The sequence below is a fragment of the Bufo bufo genome, chromosome 2 (genome assembly GCF_905171765.1).
Source record: "Bufo bufo chromosome 2, aBufBuf1.1, whole genome shotgun sequence".
Classification (NCBI taxonomy): domain Eukaryota; kingdom Metazoa; phylum Chordata; class Amphibia; order Anura; family Bufonidae; genus Bufo; species Bufo bufo.
Window position 1 is genome coordinate 212342211 of NC_053390.1, and position 17990 is coordinate 212360200.

Below are 17990 nucleotides of genomic sequence, written 5' to 3' on the forward strand. Positions count from 1 at the left end.
ATCAATGGGGCAGTCTGCAGGACCTCTCTAGGAGGGTGGGCAGTCAGGGCCTGTGATATGCTCTGTGAGAGAATAGAGGACATTGAGCCCATTGCTGCCATAATGGCATTAGAAACCGAACGCTGCAGTGCCAGCGTATGAGCATCCTCACCCTCAACCCTAGCATCATCAGGGGGAGGTGGTGGGGGGGAGGCTGGTGTGGATTAGACATGCTGGCAGGTAATAATCTCCCTTCTCCTAATGGGCTATAGGGGCACCTAAGACAAAATCCCCAGAGAGTTAAGCAGGCACTTACTAATCCAATCAAGGTGGGGGAGAAGGTAGGTAAGGGGTTAATCACCCCAGAGACACAGGAGCGGGGAAGCAGGCGACCGATCCGGTGCGCAGCGCTGAGAGGAGTGAAGATGGCCGCCGATCCCGTGAGAAGCGGCGAGGATAGGAAACCAAAATGGCCGCCGGTATCTCGCAAGATCTCGCGACCGCCGGCGAAGCGAGGAATGGACGGCACCGAGCACACAGAGAGAGGGGAAGAAGTACCAAGGAGGTAACAGACAAATGGATCGCTAGAGGGACCAGGAAAACAAACAGTGGGGTAAAGCGGTGGCCGCGGCAGAGAGCGGGGTGGGTGGGAAAAAGAAAGTAGAGAATGCCATGAATAGAGAGGGGGGGCAGGGCCCCCCAAACCAGGCGAAAAAAGGGGGAACCTAAAAGGGAAAAAAAAACTGCCTAAACCCTTATAGTGGCATATAAACAATATTTATATATAATCAGACAACCTAGATGCAGATATGCACATAAATTCCAATAAAAATTTGTGTGGATCCTATCTATATATCGGAAACAGAATAGTGCAGCACTTATCTGGTGGCAGCAGCAAAGAAAGAGGAAGATCCAGAGGAGGAGCTGCCTGTTATAGGGGCTGTCTGCGGTGGGACGGTGGTTACCATGGTTACATTGTTCTGTATGTAAATTTCTTTGCTGCTATTGGTGGACAGTAAAGGAAGAGATAGCAATAGGAGCCTCCGTGTCTTGATGTAAAACTCCAATTATGTGCAATCATGACAGCTAGAATTTGATTCTTTAGAAATATAGTAACATTTTTACAGTTACCCATGAATGGTAATAGTCTTTTACACAGTAAGATTACTTCACAGGGCTGCTGAGCTGGGACCTTGTCAGTTTGTAATTTATTTGTAATTGCTGTTTTTTTTTTTTGTTTTTTTTTTTTGTTTTTTTTTTATATATAATGTTGCACTTTCTATCACTTAGGAGTACAGACTGGACGCTGTGTGCGTTACAATGAATCAGTAAAAACATGTGAAGTAAAGGCATGGTGTCCAGTAGAAAATGACACGGCTGTTCCCATGTAAGTGGTACAACTTACCGATTGATGTATATACAGTAAAAGCCAGAGATTATTTGGGACCTCATAGGTGCTGGAACTATCAGATATTCAGTATTTATGAATAGTCTCTAAAATCACATCAATAAAGTTTAGTTCTGCTCAGTCTTCTGCTTTTGGACAAGAGATAGCAGACTTTTTGTTCTTGTAAATTATTTTTATTAACTGAATGTACATCCTTCAGGCCTGCTTTTCTGGGGGCTGCTGAAAATTTCACTGTGCTTATAAAGAATAACATCTGGTACCCCAAATTCAATTTCACCAAGTAAGTACTTAAAGTGTATCATATTTTCTTTTTTCAAACAAATTAGCATAATGTCTGTGCTTCTTTGTATAATCATAACTTTGAAGGAACTGGTCTTTTTGGGATTCCCTTTCAGCCATATTGTTCCCTGTTTTATCTGCACGGCTAGATGCATCTCACTCAGAAACCAGGGGTGTCTTCCTTCTGTGAAATCTGCTTGCACTTTACTGCTGTGACGTTCTTTCCCTTACTTCCCAGTACGTTTTCAGTTCAGTAGCTCACAGAACAGATAAGGAGGGGAAAATCTCACTGATCAGGATCTCAGTTAGGTCTGACACCCACATTTCCTGTGAGCAGTCTTCTGTGTCTCGGTTACTAGGGACAGATCTTGCCTGACAACAGGCAGTGGACTGCCAATTAGGTGGAAGTGAGACCCCTAGTGGCCATGGCTTTACAGTTTTTTTGCAAGTGGATGCAGGCATTTTTTTTTTTTAAGTGATTTAGAAATTTGGTAGTTACACCATTCTCTGTGAAATGAAATTGTGTGAAAGTGCAATGACTCTTTAACGCGGTTTTGTCATCTCAGACATTGGTGGCATATTCTTAGAACATGCCACCGATGTCAGATAGGCGCGGAATGGATGGGCTCCCAAAAGTGAAGGAGAATGCACTAAGCATGTGCTCTCTATTCACATCCATAGGATTTCCGAAAAGAGCAGAGCAAGCACACTAAGCTATTTTTGGAAGTCCTATGCAGGTGAATGGAGAACGCTCTGCACATGCATGGCCGCCTCTATGGGACTGCCAGAAGTAGTCGAGTGCTAGTGGAACTCTCATAGAAGTGAATGGAGGGTGGCTGCACTTGCCCGATGCGTTCTCCTTTTGGCATCTTTACGATATGCCACAAATGTCTGAGATAAGACAATTCTTTTAATGTCGGAAGATCACTACATTGTAACTGTATTTTATTATTTAACAAAACTAATAAACATACATGAGGGATAGGTGTCACTTTATTAACCACAACTTTTTTTATTATTATTTTCTAATTCCTACATGTCGGTAAAAAGGCAAGTGGAAGTGAACCCAGAATCCCAGTGCTCCACTGAGCTACCAAGCTTCTGTAACAGAACACCTTATACTTGCAAAAATATCAAATCTTAAAACGACCAAATCCCAGAATATAACATTTTTAACTTGATGCTGTTCTGTCAGACTTGTTGTTTAAGTGAACCCTTATTACAATGTACAGGCATAGACAATGTGATTTAAGCTTGTCCACGTGTTGTGCAGCCACTGATGATTATTATGGCTTTTGCGGCATAGATTTTTTAATTTTATTAAAGATTTTCATGTAAGCTGAATAACGGGCAGTAAAAACAGATTCATATTTTATAGTATGTTCTTGAATACATTAGTGTATTATATGCATTTCACTGCTTGAAAGGACAAACCATGTGGTGTTGGGGCATATGGATATCATAAAGGGGTCTCTTCTGCTCAGTTTAGAAATGGCTCAGTGATCTTGAGCCATACAATTAGTCTGTCATCAGGAAATTCACTGTTATACCACTGTCACAATGTCTTATAGGGCAAGCTCAGCTGAATGAATGGTAGCAAATCCTTTGCTTCATTTTGGAGAAAAAGTTTTTTTAATTTATATGCAATATAGCATTTAAGTGCTCCAAGTCCAAGCCACACTGTGCACCTTCTCTCCAGGTCTTTCTCTTGCTTTCTTGATTGGTGGGGTGAGGTTCCTGCATGGTTATCGCAATGGGCCCTTCCAATAAAAAAGGGAAGGGAGGGGCTGGCAGAGGAAGCAGGAGGAACAAGGGTGCACAAAGCAGCTAGAACCAAACCTTGGTGCAGATAACCGCTCCTTTGCATATGGATTAAAACTACGTGTTCTCCAGAATGAAGCAACAAATGTGAAAGGTATAATTACATTGAGCTGATCTAGCCCTACAAGCCATTGAGCCTGGTTTACAGTTACAGGTTCCTTTTTACTACTAAGTTTAGCAGCCAAATCTTTTCCTGCAAAAATCAGATTTTTACTGGGAATCTTGGTAGCCAACTTGGGGCAATCCAACGAATCCTCTAGGAAGGGTTCATATTGGAAATGGGCTCTGACGTCAGACAACCCTTTTAACAAGTGGTGTTGAGTCTTGCTGTCTTTTAATCCACATAACTGGCTTTGTTAATGGGAACTGAAGTATTATCTCTAGTACTACATGAGTAGCACCTGCAGCTAAAAACTCTATCACAACTTTTTTTTATTTTCAGCTGGCACCCTATTCCCCAGCTGTCAGCACTCAGAGTTGCGCTGAAATACAACTTTACTTGCGCATAGAAAGGTGAGGATTAATCAGCTCAAGCTCTGCCGTCCAGAAGAATGTGTTTCAGCACCGCTTTGAGCACTGAAAGCAGGGGAATGGGTGTAGGGGGTGCAGTTTAAAATCAAATAATTTCAGTCTGGAGTCTTTGCTCCAGATCGATAAAATGTGGTGACAGATTTATTTTTAGGTTACTTTCACACTAGCGGTAATATTTTCCGGTATTGAGATCAGTCATAGGGTCTCAATACCGGAAACAAACGCTTCAGTTTTGTCCCAATTCATTGTCAATGAACATAACTGAATGCTCCAAAATGCCTTCCGTTCCGTTTGGTTGCTTTTTTATACCAGAATGCTGCTGTTTGCTTTCCGTCATGGGATGCGGAGCAAAACTGATCCGTTATGACCCACAATGTAAGTCAGTGGGGACGGATCCGTTTTCTCTGACACAACCGAAAATGGAATCGTCCCCTATTGACTTTCAATGGAGTTTATGACGGATCTATCTTGGCTATGTTAAAGATAATACAACCGGATCCATTCATAACAGATGCAGATAGTTGTATTATCCGTAACGGAAGCGTTTTTGCTGAACCCAGCAAACACACTAGTGTGAAAGTAGCCTAAGCGTGTCGAAATGTGAATAATAGTTGTGTAATCTGCTTTTTTTTTTATAGGAGAAACATCTTATCTAATATCAGTGCAGAATATTTGAAAACCTGTGTGTATGATCCGGTGAAACATCCATTCTGTCCTATATTCCGTCTGGGCAGCATAGTGGAGGAGGCTGGAGAATCTTTCCAAGATATGGCTGTATTGGTATTTGCAGAGGATCTTGTTGTTGGAACCTTCAGAATAATTAAAGACTATGGATGCGTTTGGGGTTATTTTTTATTATTGCATTCTACTTATCTTAGTGTAAAAATATTTTTTGTCCAGTTGGTCTTTATTAAATATTTTCAACAGCCTGTCTTTTACAGCCTTCAGGTTTTATTTTATCTGCAAACCGTTCTTTCTGATTTTGACTAAAATCTCTGGCTGATCTGTAGCCCTTATTTTTAGTCTCCTGACAGCTCATAAACACGTACCGGAATTTAAACAAAATTCACATGAAAAGAATTTAGCTCACTTGAAGCTGGTCATACACATGATATAGCTGTTGGCCGAACAATTTTTTCAGCCATTATCTCTCTCAATACTCCCATACATGTGCCTGGTCTGCTTGGCTGATCATGCATATGCAGTGAATGGGGAGAAAGCTGCTACCAGCATCGGCTTATTTCCCCGCTAAACAAAAGATTGGGCAATTAAACCCAACATGTCTCATCCTTAACTCCCCCAACATTAGCTGTTGGGGTAGAGTCAGAAGGCCACCATGCACATTAGGTGGTTGGACAAATCTGTCAAAATCATCTGGTTAGCCAATACATATCTAACGTGTATAGCCAGCCTTTTTTAAAGTACAAGTAACGTCTACAGAACAAGCTGCCAGAGCAGCTCAGACAAAATAATGAAAATGTTTAATAAAGACCAAAGGGAAAAAATTTTTTTTCGCACAAGATAACATAAGTGGAATACAGTAATAAAAATGACCTCAAATCTGACAATAGCCTTTAAAGGGAGTTTCTGATATTAATTACTTTTTATCTAACGACTGCAGCCTGCCTACTGAAACAGAAAATGAACATTTACCTACTCTCCGGCACTTCGGTGCTCCGCGCTGCCTCTGCTGTGTCCACGTTCCGGTCTCTGGAGTATTTACCAACTGCTCAGCATGGGTATAGTCACATGATCTGCTGCAGCCAATGGCTGGCTTTAGAGGTGATATGCACCTGGCTGAAGTCCGCTATTCACTGCAGTGGAGCATGTGACCATGCCCATGCAGCGCCAGATGTAAACACCGCAGGGACTAGAATATGGACACAGCGGAGGCGTCGGGGAGCAGGTACGTATGAATTATCTGTTTCAAGAGGCAGGCTGCAGACATTAGATTAAAAGTAATTATTACCAGAAAACAATCTTTAAATGAGTTTTCCAAGATCATTTTTACTGTTGACCTGAATTGATCAACAGTTTGAGAAGGCTCCGGCACTCCGGTGAGCACTGCTGCCTTCTTGCAGCTTATCAAGCACAGCGCCGTACATTGTATAGCGGCTGTGCTTGGTATCTCGCTCAGCCCCATTCACTTGAATGGAGCTAAGGTGCTCCTAAACAAAGTGACCAATAAACGTGTCCTCTCTCGACCTAGGAAAAGCAGCAAGAAGGCTGCAGTGCTACTGTGAGTGCCACTGCCTTCTCAAACAGATGATTGACGGGGGTCCTGGGTGTTGGACCCCCAACGATCAGGTACTAATGACCTACCCAGAGGATAGGTCATCAGTAAAAAGATCTCGGAAAACCCATTTCAGTATTTATTCACTGTCTCTTTTTGCTGTTTTATGTCTTATTATTTGTTATATTTTTCTTTAGAGAATATCCTGTTTGGTCTGTAGTGGAACCTAACTAGAAAATGTTTCTGCTCCCCCGGGCCTGCCTACTTTTTCAATTCCCACACTGACTGTATTGGAGTTTTCTACAATCTGATATCTGAGGCATTGGCTGTTTATTACATGTAGAATAGTTTCCTCTGACCTCTTGTAGCATGCATACTCATACAGGGCTTTACAGGCTATGGACACGTTTGACATGGAAAAATGGTTTTTACATATGCCAGTGCTTAATACACTGCAATCTGTATTCCTTCATTCATTTTCAGACCCCCTTGGCGACTTGTCCTGCTTTCAGAATTGGCACCTATAGGTGTGTCCCCTAATAATACATGTTGACTGCTAATGTACTGCTAACCCAGTGTGATTCAGCCCCTTTACTGTATGTTTTCTCTCTCTACACTGATGCTGGCTGTTTGATATTTGCCTCCTCTCCCCCTGCAGATTTTGGAATGGATTCTGTCTTCAAACTCATGCTGCCTGTGTGTGATCTTTCCCCCTCCATACTTTGTTCTGGGTTTATTCCTTTCTGTATCTCTGTCTGTGTCTGATATTGCCTGTGTGATCTCACATTTTCCCTGGGTATTCTTTTCCCTTTTCTAGTAGAATTTAATAACTTCTGCCCCTCCCCATCAGTATCTTCTTACTGAGAGAAGAGAGTGGGAGACAAAGGTATGCAGGAAGTGTGATCTATGTCAAAAGCAGCACCATAGCTATGTAAAGGAGTTGTTTAACAAATGCTTGTGTTTCAGCAAGACAACAATAAAAAATAAAAAAAAATGTGCAAAACTGTCCATAGTCTTCAAGTACAATGCCTCAGATATAGTATGCATTTCTAGCTTAGAGAGGTGGTAGTATATTGAAACACTCCCTAAGCCTCATTTCACTAGGTCCCTATAAAACTGTTAGTTTAAGTGATCAGATCTGTAGTCTGGCATCTATTTGTGCCCTTACTTTGGGTGCAGAAATGCACCTGTGTTACGCTTGTTGGAAACTTGCCTACACCTTAGCATCTCATGAAGAAGCGATGCGTCACACACTTCAGAATTGTTGCAGATTCTGCACACAAAAATGTGCACCAAGATCACAGCAAATGCAATTGAGCTTTCTGTAACTCAATTCCATTTACATGTGGCAAGAAAATATCTGTATAGATATTGGGTTATGTTGGCAAGTTTAAATTCAACAGCATACCATATACCTTTCAGGTTTACTTTACAAGTTGCAGAGGATTTATCTGATTCTATTTTAATTGGTGAAATCCACTGCAGATGCAGGCAGATTGTTTCCACAGCCTGTAAATCTTGAAGATGTTTGCAATGTTAGGATCACTCCAAATAAGCAACTCACTCTGTTTATAAAGCATTTTGTATTGGTTTTACAATGCCTTGTTTTTAAAGGGTGGAGTTATGGGAATTCAGATTAGCTGGAACTGTGACTTGGACAAGAAGCATACATACTGCGTTCCAAAGTACTCATTTCGACGTTTGGACAATAGGGAATTGGATCACAATGTTTCTCCCGGATATAATTTCAGGTAAACAAACTTGAAGCTTAGTGTACGTGATACAGTCAAGTGACTTCCTTTTATGAAATTTATATTTCTGTTTTATTCATCCATTTGTGAACAGGGAAATTGACTTGGTCGACCCGGGAATGGGGAAGGGGCTCAGTTACACTGAAATTGGCTGCAATTCCAGCCTAAAATTCTCTCTCCAAAGTAGGGATCGACCCATTAACGGTTTTACCGATATTATCGGCCAGTATTCAGGATTTTCAAAGTTATCAGCATCTAACCTTGCAGATAGGCCGATAACGAATCGCGCTGATGTCAGCGCGATCCATGTTCGCTCAGCAGCACAGGGGAGAAGAAAGCAGTGTCTCCCTCCCCCTGTTCTGCCGCTGCCACAAATGAGAGGAGGGGAGGGGCTGTGGCCACTGCGCCACCAATGATGTTAACTCACTCATTCAAATTCAACAGGTGGCAGGTGCTGGCTGCAGAATCATATAGCCGCACCCGACCTCTATGACAAGTAGCTGCGATCCGCGGCAGTTAACCCACACCTTAGGGGTTAACTGCCATGGATCGCAGCTACTGCTCATAGAGGTCAGATGCGACTATATGATTCTGCAGCCAGCACCCACCACCTGTATTTGAATTAATGGGCGAGTTATCTTCAGTGGTGGCGCAGATTTGTGTATAAATCTTTAATTTTTTTTTCAAAAATGAAAATGCACAGAATATCGGTATAAATTATCAGCTATCGGCCTAAAAATTCAGATTATCGGTATCGGCTCTAAAAATTCTATATCGGTCGATCCCTACTCCAAAGTAAGCCAACCAATAGTTGGTATAGAGCTAGACAAAAGTATCTATCCCTACACCAGTATGAGCCACTGTGATACGTTTACATTATTTATAGGATTTGTAAATCTGTGCCTTCACAGAAGTTCGGGCTTTGGATCGGTGTTTTGTAGATTGTATTATTTTCCCTTATAACATGGTTATAAGGGAAAATAATAGCATTCTGAATACAGAATGCATAGTAAAATAGGGCTGGAGGGGTTAAAAAAAAAAAATAATAATTTAACTCGCCTTAATACACTTGCTCGCGCAGCCGGCATCTCCTTCTGTCTCCTTCTTTGCTGATTGTAGGAACAGGACCTGTAGTGACGTCACTCCGTCATCACATGGTCCATCACATGATCCATCACCATGGTAAAAGATCATGTGATGACCGGAGTGACGTCACCACAGGTCCTGTTCCTACAATCAGCAAAGAAGGAGACAGAAGGAGATGCTGGGCTGCGCTATCAAGTGGATTAAGGGGAGTTAAATTATTTTTTTATTTTTTTTAACCCCTCCAGCGCTATTTTACTATGCATTCTGTATTCAGAATGCTATTATTTTCCCTTATAACCATGTTATAAGGGGAAATAATAATGATCGGGTCTCCATCCCGATGGTCTCCTAGCAACCGTGCGTGAAAATCGCACCGCATCCGCACTTGCTTGCGGATGCTTGCGATTTTCACGCAACCCCATTCACTTCTATGGGGCCTGCGTTGTGTGAAAAACGCAGAATATAGAGCATGCTGCGATTTTCACGCAACGCACAAGTGATGCGTGAAAATCACTGCTCATGTGAACAGCCCCATAGAAATGAATGGGTCGGGATTCAGTGCGGGTGCAATGCATTCAACTTGCGCATCGCATCCGCGCGGAATACTCGCCCGTGTGAAAGGGGCCTTAGGGTTAACTCCTGTCAGGGACGGATTGGGAACATAATGTGCCCCAGGGAAAAAACTAAAAGTGGCCCTATATTGTAGGCAGGTCCAAATTGACAGAAGGCGAGGCAAAACAGGTAGGCGGCATCAGCAATATCATAGCACAAAATACCGACCCATCTGAACCATATACCTCAGTGCAGAACAATATATTGCCCCAAAAGCTGTCCCTTTTGTGGTGGCCATCAGTAGCTGCCATTTCCTGTCCTCCTGCTCCAGTTGTCTCTGATTAAGATACGGAGCAGGGGGTTTAGGAGGTGAGATGTGGGTCACAGCAGTTGAATTCAAGAGGGCATGTGAGGCCCCGGTACATAAGTACCTGATTCTCACAGCTTTAATTACCGAGATCTTGTAATGTACCGGCCAGCGGCAGAGAGGAGGACTTGAGTAGTCCACCGGGAAATTTCGCTGTAAGGTCTATGGCCAATCCGCCTCTGACTCTTGTGCAGTAAGTCAGCACCGGAACGACACCGCTCCATTTACCTTGTCGTGAATGAAGCTGGAAATTGCAGCATTGTTTCCCATTCACTTCAGCGGTGCAGAAATACCAGCTCTTCTGATCTGATGACCTGTCCTGAAGATTGACCATCAAATGCTGCAATACCACTTTAAGTTGGGTCTAAACATAACAAAAAACGGTCTGTTCTTTCAGTACATTTCTGCATTTTCAGATTGCAGGTGGTATGATATGATTGTTGGCGTAAAGGAGTAAGGTATTCATTTGTGGAAGTATTTAAGTCTGTTTTAATATTTAAAAGTTCAACTTGCATATATTTTATTTCAAGTTTCTTTCAGGGTATAATTAACTTAATACCCTAATATTATGTTAATTCATTAAAATTCTTACATTGATAAAACGGCAGTCAGTGTTAATCAACCATGTACATTATTTTTAATTAACTCATTGATTGTTCCACTGATGAGACAGGAAAAACACACGGAGAGGTTAGGTTAATAGGGCTCTCTTCACCTCCCACCTTCAGTGACACGGCAGATTGCACAGTGGGGTTCCAAGCTTCTGTGACACTCTGAAGACACAATTTTTTAATTTTTATCCAGACTGGATTAGCAGAGGGGGTTTGTAAAACACAACGGATTCCTCCCCTTAATTTTATGCTGTCTTACCCTGTGGCGCTCCAGGATCATCACACCATAGTATTGACCCATACATCTTCTGTGCAGAGCCAGCACCATTTGGTGACTGATGGTAAATATGCATGCCTTTGCTTGCGAGACTACAGCACAGTGGTAGAAGTCCCAGTGGGAGCATCAGGGAGACGCACCGATCTTAGCTCTGAATCATTTTTTTTTTCCTCTTCAGTCATCATGGAATTTCCTTTGCTGATTCTGAATTTGTGGATCACACTGCCTAGTATTCAGGCAGGAGGAGCACTGATGGATGTTAAAAGCGCAGTCATTCCTCCCTTGTTCAGTTCTATTAATTATCGGCAGCACATCCTTGAATAGACAGGGAGATGTGCTGCCAATAATTGTACATCTTTCATCTCGATGAAAGATGCAGATCAGTCGACAAACGAGTGTTTGCTTGTTCATTGGTTGAAAAGCAACATGTTTATAATTGGCACGAAAGTCGTTCTGCCTGATAGGGCTCTAGAAAATATGCAGAGCAGTGACCTAGAAATATGAGATTGGATATATCAACCAGTTTACCTTATTCTACATTTGTGGCCCCTCCTAAATATTAAATATCTAGTATTTCCCGGGTGCACTGTTCTCGAGACTACTAGGAAAAAATACAGTTATACTTATCAGTAATAAGTCTCCATGACAGTGCTCATTGCTTTCATCGAGAACCAGTGCCACAGATTTGCAGTGAATGGAGCTGAGCTGCAATATCGCACCCCGCCAGTGGACAGTTGTTGGGCTATTTGAAAAAAATATTTTTTTTTTTGTAATTCCGGACAACCCCTTTAATACATTATTGCATATCTTCTGCTTTATAAGTTTCTTGATAAATCATTGAAGGTGGATAGTGCGGAGGGGCCTTCAGAACCTCTGTGTTTTTCTTGCGCCATCAGGACAGGGAGCTCTCAGGGGTACTGTTGTGGAGACTTGCAAGAAACCGAATTATGTTCTCCCAAACTTTGGTAGAACATACAAACTACATGCAGCTGTTGCTCCATTTCTGATTCAAACCCAGTACCGAAGTGCTGCAAGAGAAAAGTGCTACCCGCATAAAAGGCTACTTTCACATCTGCGTTTTTGTTGGATCCATCATGGATCAGCAAAAACGCTTCAGTCATGATAATACAACCATCTGCATCCATTATGAACGGATCCGGTTGTATTATCTCTAAAATAATAACTGATCCGTCTCTAAAACCATTGTAAGTCAATGGTGGACGGATCTGTTTTCTTTTGTGTCCGAGAAAACCGATCCATCACCATTGACTTACATTGTGAGTCATGATGGATCCGTCTTGCTCCGCATCCCAGGACGCACTCAAAAATGCTGCTTTTTGTGTGCGTCATGAGAACACAATGAAACGGAACGGAATGCATTCTGGTGCATTCAGTCTCCTTCAGTTTCAGTTTTGTCCCCATTTTGTCTGATGAATGGGACAAAACTGAAGCGTTTTCCCCCCGCTATTGAGATTTTATTACTAATCTCACTAGCGGAAAGGGAAAACGCAGATGTGAAAGCAGCCTAATACAGTTCTACATATTGGCTGTAGTCAGGGGTGTGCATCACAACTGCATGGTTATGTTAGTACTTTCAGAAATAGTTTGGTAAATTGAATACTTGGGTGACAGTTATAACAGATGTCAGTGATCTGGTAAATTTGTCACTTGCAGTTAGTGTAGGTAGCCATATCATATTTGTGACGCTGAAATGCGTCTAAAATCGATCTAAATCTGCATTTGCATTGGAGATATATTCCCTTATCCAACAAATCCATCAAAACCGAAGATCTCAGAATTATAAGGACTTGAATCATTCTCAAACATTTCCTTTACTATACTTTCTTTTTTATATATATTTTTTTTAAGAATAATCGACAGCACAATGGATTGCCCAAATTCCTTTCTAAATCCAGTTCACACTCGATAGTGTGCCTCATGGTAAACTGCACGCATTTTACCACAGATTGCATTGGTTTTGTGATACGATTAACCATGCAGTTTTTAAAGCTGGAACACGTTTAAAATGTCTCACCTGTAATATATGCGCAGGCACTAACCACTATAAATCACACTACCTTAAGAATTTTTTCCATTCAATTTTCCAGGTCACTGTCTGTCTATATTTTAAAAATAGGTGATGGTCACAGCTAATCTACTTCACCCCCCTCCCCCCTTTTGCAGTGTCCTCTGCGAAGGTCACTGGACATGTCTAGAAAACTACCCCATATAGATCAATGAGTCCCCTCCAATACATTGTGTCTGTGGCCCACTTGGCTGCTATAAAGCATATCTCAAAATTTAAAGCAGGGGGGAGAAGAATAATGCTCCAGGGAGCCAGAATGGAGCAGCGGGGAGCAGGTGAGTATGATATTTTCAACAGGTACAGCAGGTTGGACTTGACAGTAAAGGGGTTGTCCAGCTCTTATTTTTTTTAAGCTTCTGTTCTCCGCATCAGCTCTCGAGTCATGGTACAAGCTGCTTCTGTACTCCTCCGACAAATATTCCTCCCTAGTATTGTTAACAGTAAGTAGACGATATAGACTAAGCATGTAATCCACTCTGTTTTTCAGGTCTGCCAAATATTACAAGGATTCCAACAATGTGGAATCAAGGACTCTAATGAAAATCTATGGCATTCGCTTTGATATCCTGATTTTCGGAACTGTAAGTTGAATGTGGGTTTTTATGCACAAATTGTTTTATTACATAGATCAGAATTGTACAATTTCTAACACTGTAAATATTGTCCAATATATGAAAAATATGTACTTTTTAACTGGAGAGGAGGCCTAGAAATATGTAGATTAAACGCAACATTTCTAGCTGTTCTAAACTGAATATACACTCACCTAAAGAATTATTAGGAACACCTGTTATATTTCTCATTAATGCAATTATCTAGTCAACCAATCGCATGGCAGTTGTTTCAATGCATTTAGGGGTGTGGTCCTGGTCAAGACAATCTCCTGAACTCCAAACTGAATGTCAGAATGGGAAAGAAAGGTGATTTAAGCAATTTTGAGCGTGGCATGGTTGGTGCCAGACGGGCCGGTCTGAGTATTTCACAATCTGCTCAGTTACTGGGATTTTCACGCAACCATTTCTAGGGTTTACAAAGAATGGTGTAAAAAGGGAAAAACATCCAGTATGCGGCAGTCCTGTGGGCAAAAATGCCTTGTGGATGCTAGAGGTCAGAGGAGAATGGGCCGACTGATTCAAGCTGATAGAAGAGCAACGTTGACTGAAATAACCACTCGTTACAACCGAGGTATGCAGCAAAGCATTTGTGAAGCCACAACACGCACAACCTTGAGGCGGATGGGCTACAACCGCAGAAGACCCCACCGGGTACCACTCATCTCCACTACAAATAGGAAAAAGAGGCTACAATTTGCACGAGCTCACCAAAATTCGACTGTTGAAGACTGGAAAAATGTTGCCTGGTCAGATGAGTCTCGATTTCTGTTGAGACATTCAAATGGTAGAGTCCAAATTTGGCGTAAACAGAATGAGAACATGTATCCATCCTCTGGCTACTTCCAGCAGGATAATGCACCATGTCACAAAGCTCGAATCATTTCAAATTGGTTTCTTGAACATGACAATGAGTTCACTGTACTAAAATGGCCCCCACAGTCACCAGATCTCAACCAATAGAGCATCTTTGGATGTGGTGGAGCGGGAGCTTCGTGCCCTGGATGTGCATCCCTCAAATCTCCAACTGCAAGATGCTATCCTATCAATATGGGCCAACATTTTTAAAGAATGCTATCAGCACCTTGTTAAATCAATGCCACGTAGAATTAAGGCAGTTCTGAACGCAAAAGGGGGTCCGACACGGTATTAGTATGGTGTTCCTAAGAATTCTTTGGGTGAGTGTATATTACACAAAAGTGGTTTTTTTTTTTTTTTTTTTCATGAGGATATGTAATGATCATATGAGTACAAGTATAGATGGGCTCTCAATTGACAGATGAAGGCCCCCTGGAATACTACTTCCAGTTTAGTCAACCCCTACCTATCTCCGATTGCTAATCTTAGAGCTGGATTATAGAATGGTATGTGTTTCTGGAGAGGCTGCTCAGTTAGACTGACCCAGGTGGGGACTACCTGGAGGGCATCTGACAGGTTGCTATTGCTGCCCAGTGCAGTACTATTACGGTGCGCTGATCGGGCAGGAGCTGCGCCCGCCCGATCAGCGGCAGGGGTCCAGCAGTCACTGATAGCCGGACCCCCACTGTATGCGCCGGCATAGTTGAAAACACAGATGCCGGCGAATTAACCCTTCATGTGCGCTGCTGTGATGGGAACCCGATGGCAGGAAAGGCAGCCTGATGCCTTACTTAGGCATCGTGGCTGCCTTCCGTGACAGCCTGTGAGATCCAGCCCCCTGGATCTCACAGGCAGGGAGCTGTAAGTGTATTACAGTCTGTAATACACTTACAGCCAATGCATCACAATACAGAAATATTGAGATGCATTGTAAAGGGGATCAAATCCCCAAAAGTTGAAGTCCCAGAGTGGGACAAAAAATAGTGAAAAAAAAAGTTACAAAAATAAAGTTTTACCAAAAATTTAAAGTTTCAAGTAAAAAAAAAAGCGTCCTTTTCCTAAAATAAAAGGAAAAAACATAGACATATTGGGTATCGCCGCGTCCGTATCGACCGCCTCTATAAAAATATCACATGACCTAACCCCTCAGATGAACACCGTCAAAAAAATAAAATAAAAACTGTGCTAAAAAAACTTTTTTTGGTCACCATACATCACTAAAAGTACAACACCAAGAGATCAAAAAGGCGTATGCCCCCCAAAATAGTACCAATCTAACTGTCACCTCATCCCGCAAAAAATCCTCCTACCTAAGACAATCGCCCAAAAAATAAAAAACTATGGCTCTCAGACTATGGAGAGACAAACCTTTTTTTTTTGTTTAAAAAATGCTTTTATTGTGTTAATCTAAAAAAAATAAAGAAAAGACATATTGGGTATCGCCACATCTGTAACAACCTGATCTATAAAAATACCACATGACCTAACCAGCAATTTTTTGTTACCTTGTCTCACAAAAAGTGTAATATAGAGCAACCAAAATTATATGTAACCTAAAATAGTACCAACAAAACTGCCACCTTATCCCGTAGTTTCTAAAATGGGGTAATTTTTTTTGTGAGTTTCTACTCTAGGGGTCTTCAATGTGACATGGCAGCTTAAAATTATCCCAGTGAAATCTGCCTTCCAAAAACCATATGGCTTCATTTTATTCTGTGTCCTGCCGTGTGCCCGTACAGACGTTTACGACCACATATGGGGTGTTTCTGTAAACTACAGAATCGGGGCAATAAATATTGAGTTTTGTTTGGCTGTTAACCCTTGCTTTGTTAGCGGAAACGAAATGGATTAAAATGGAAAGTTTGCCAAAAAAATGAAATTCTGAAATTTCATCTCCATTTTCCATTAATTCTTGTGGAACACCTAAAGGGTTAACCAAGTTTGTAAAATCAGTTTTGAATACCTTGAGGGGTGTAGTTTCTAAAATATGTCATTTTTGGGTGCGTTCTGTTATGTAAGCCTCACAAAGTGACTTCAGACCTGAACTGGTCCTTAAAAAGTGGGTTTTGAAAATTTTCCGAAAAATTCCAAACATGAAGTAGACATATGGGCCATGTAAAGTAATAACTTTTTTTGGAGTTATTGCTATCTATTGTAAAAGTAGAGAAATTAAAATTTGCTAATTCTTCAAAATTTTGGGTAAATTTGGTATTTTTTTATAAATAAAAAAAAAAAATTTTTATTAAATTTTACCACTGTCATGAAGTACAATATGTTACGAAAAAACATTCTCAGATGTAAAAGCGTTTTAAAGTTATAAACCACATAAAGTGACACATGTTGAATTTTCAAAAAATAGCCTGGGCAGGAAGGTGAAAACTGGCCCGGGGTTGAAAGGAAAAGCAAAACATACACTTCCAGTATCTTTATAGTGTCTGGTATAATTGCCAGAACGAATAGTTTTTTATTCTTAGAATATCTTACGGTTTTTGCGTGCTATTATATGCAGCTTGCAAGCCTTGGCCTTTTTTCTTTGCATTTTGTTGCCCTTGCCATTTTTTTAACCATAACTTCTTGAGATTTTTCCTTTTGAGAATAATTAAAACATATGTAATGAATGGTAAAGGAAAATGTACAATGAGAATATCCAGTACTGGAAATAAACAGCAGTGACGGCACAAAAGAAAACAGTGGGTGTCTGTATATTTAAGGATTAAATCTGTGTGCCATGCTTACAGTAGCACACTGGACATAGTGTTCCTGACCATTTAATGTATTTGTCTTCATAGGCAGGGAAGTTTGACATAATTCCAACTATGATTAACATTGGATCTGGTGTTGCATTGCTTGGAGTGGTGAGTAAATAAGTGCTACAGTTAAAAACTGTAAAGAAATTCAATGTATATTAATTTTATAGATTTTACTTGGATGACAGAAGTACCATAAACTGCAAATCTGAAGAGCCCAGCAGCCAATGGAAAAGAAAATGAGGATAAATAGATGTCCAAAATGCATACTTTCTTCCAAAAATGGACACTTCCCAGTGTCACTGATTATGTGCAATGAATGAAGTCAATCTGTTGGATTTTGATATAGACATTTCTTCTAATACAGGAAGTACTTCAGTGCAGAATCTTCACTAAACATACACAGCACCTTATATATGCCCTGTGACACAGACTCTGGGGCTCTCTTCTCAGGCCACTGTCACAGTATTTGGTCAGTATTTTGCATCCATTTGTAAGCCTAGATCGTAAGTAGGTCCTAAACACAGAACAGGCGCAGATATTCCCATAAAATCTTTTTTATTTTTTTTCTGTAGGTTACAATCCTGATTTTGGCTTACAAATATTGATGCAGAATACTGACCATAATACTGCCGTAGGAAAGTGGCCGTGTATTCACTGGAAGTCTGCCTATGTCCTATTCTGCCATGTTTTAACAAGTTAATTGCTGTGTTTCTTAGTTCTATCTGTTTCTGATTGAGTGGCCAATGCAGCTGTTACATGGGTTGGATTGCAACCCGGATTTCCTTAACAC

General features: G+C 41.2%; 1 protein-coding gene across 2 annotated transcripts in view; it reads left to right on the top strand.

Moving 5' to 3' along the window:
• P2RX4 (purinergic receptor P2X 4) overlaps positions 1 to 17990 on the top strand; it is a 126173-nt gene that overhangs the window by 63060 nt on the left and 45123 nt on the right. For both annotated transcript variants that reach the window (XR_005776149.1, XM_040416111.1), the window contains exons 5-10: positions 1270 to 1366; positions 1587 to 1667; positions 4657 to 4798; positions 7866 to 8002; positions 13469 to 13562; positions 17240 to 17305. Coding sequence is in view for 1 of the 2 variants with exons in the window: in XM_040416111.1 (XP_040272045.1) it covers positions 1270 to 1366; positions 1587 to 1667; positions 4657 to 4798; positions 7866 to 8002; positions 13469 to 13562; positions 17240 to 17305 (617 nt within the window). In the remaining variant the exon portion in view is untranslated. The remainder of the gene's footprint in view (positions 1 to 1269; positions 1367 to 1586; positions 1668 to 4656; positions 4799 to 7865; positions 8003 to 13468; positions 13563 to 17239; positions 17306 to 17990) is intronic.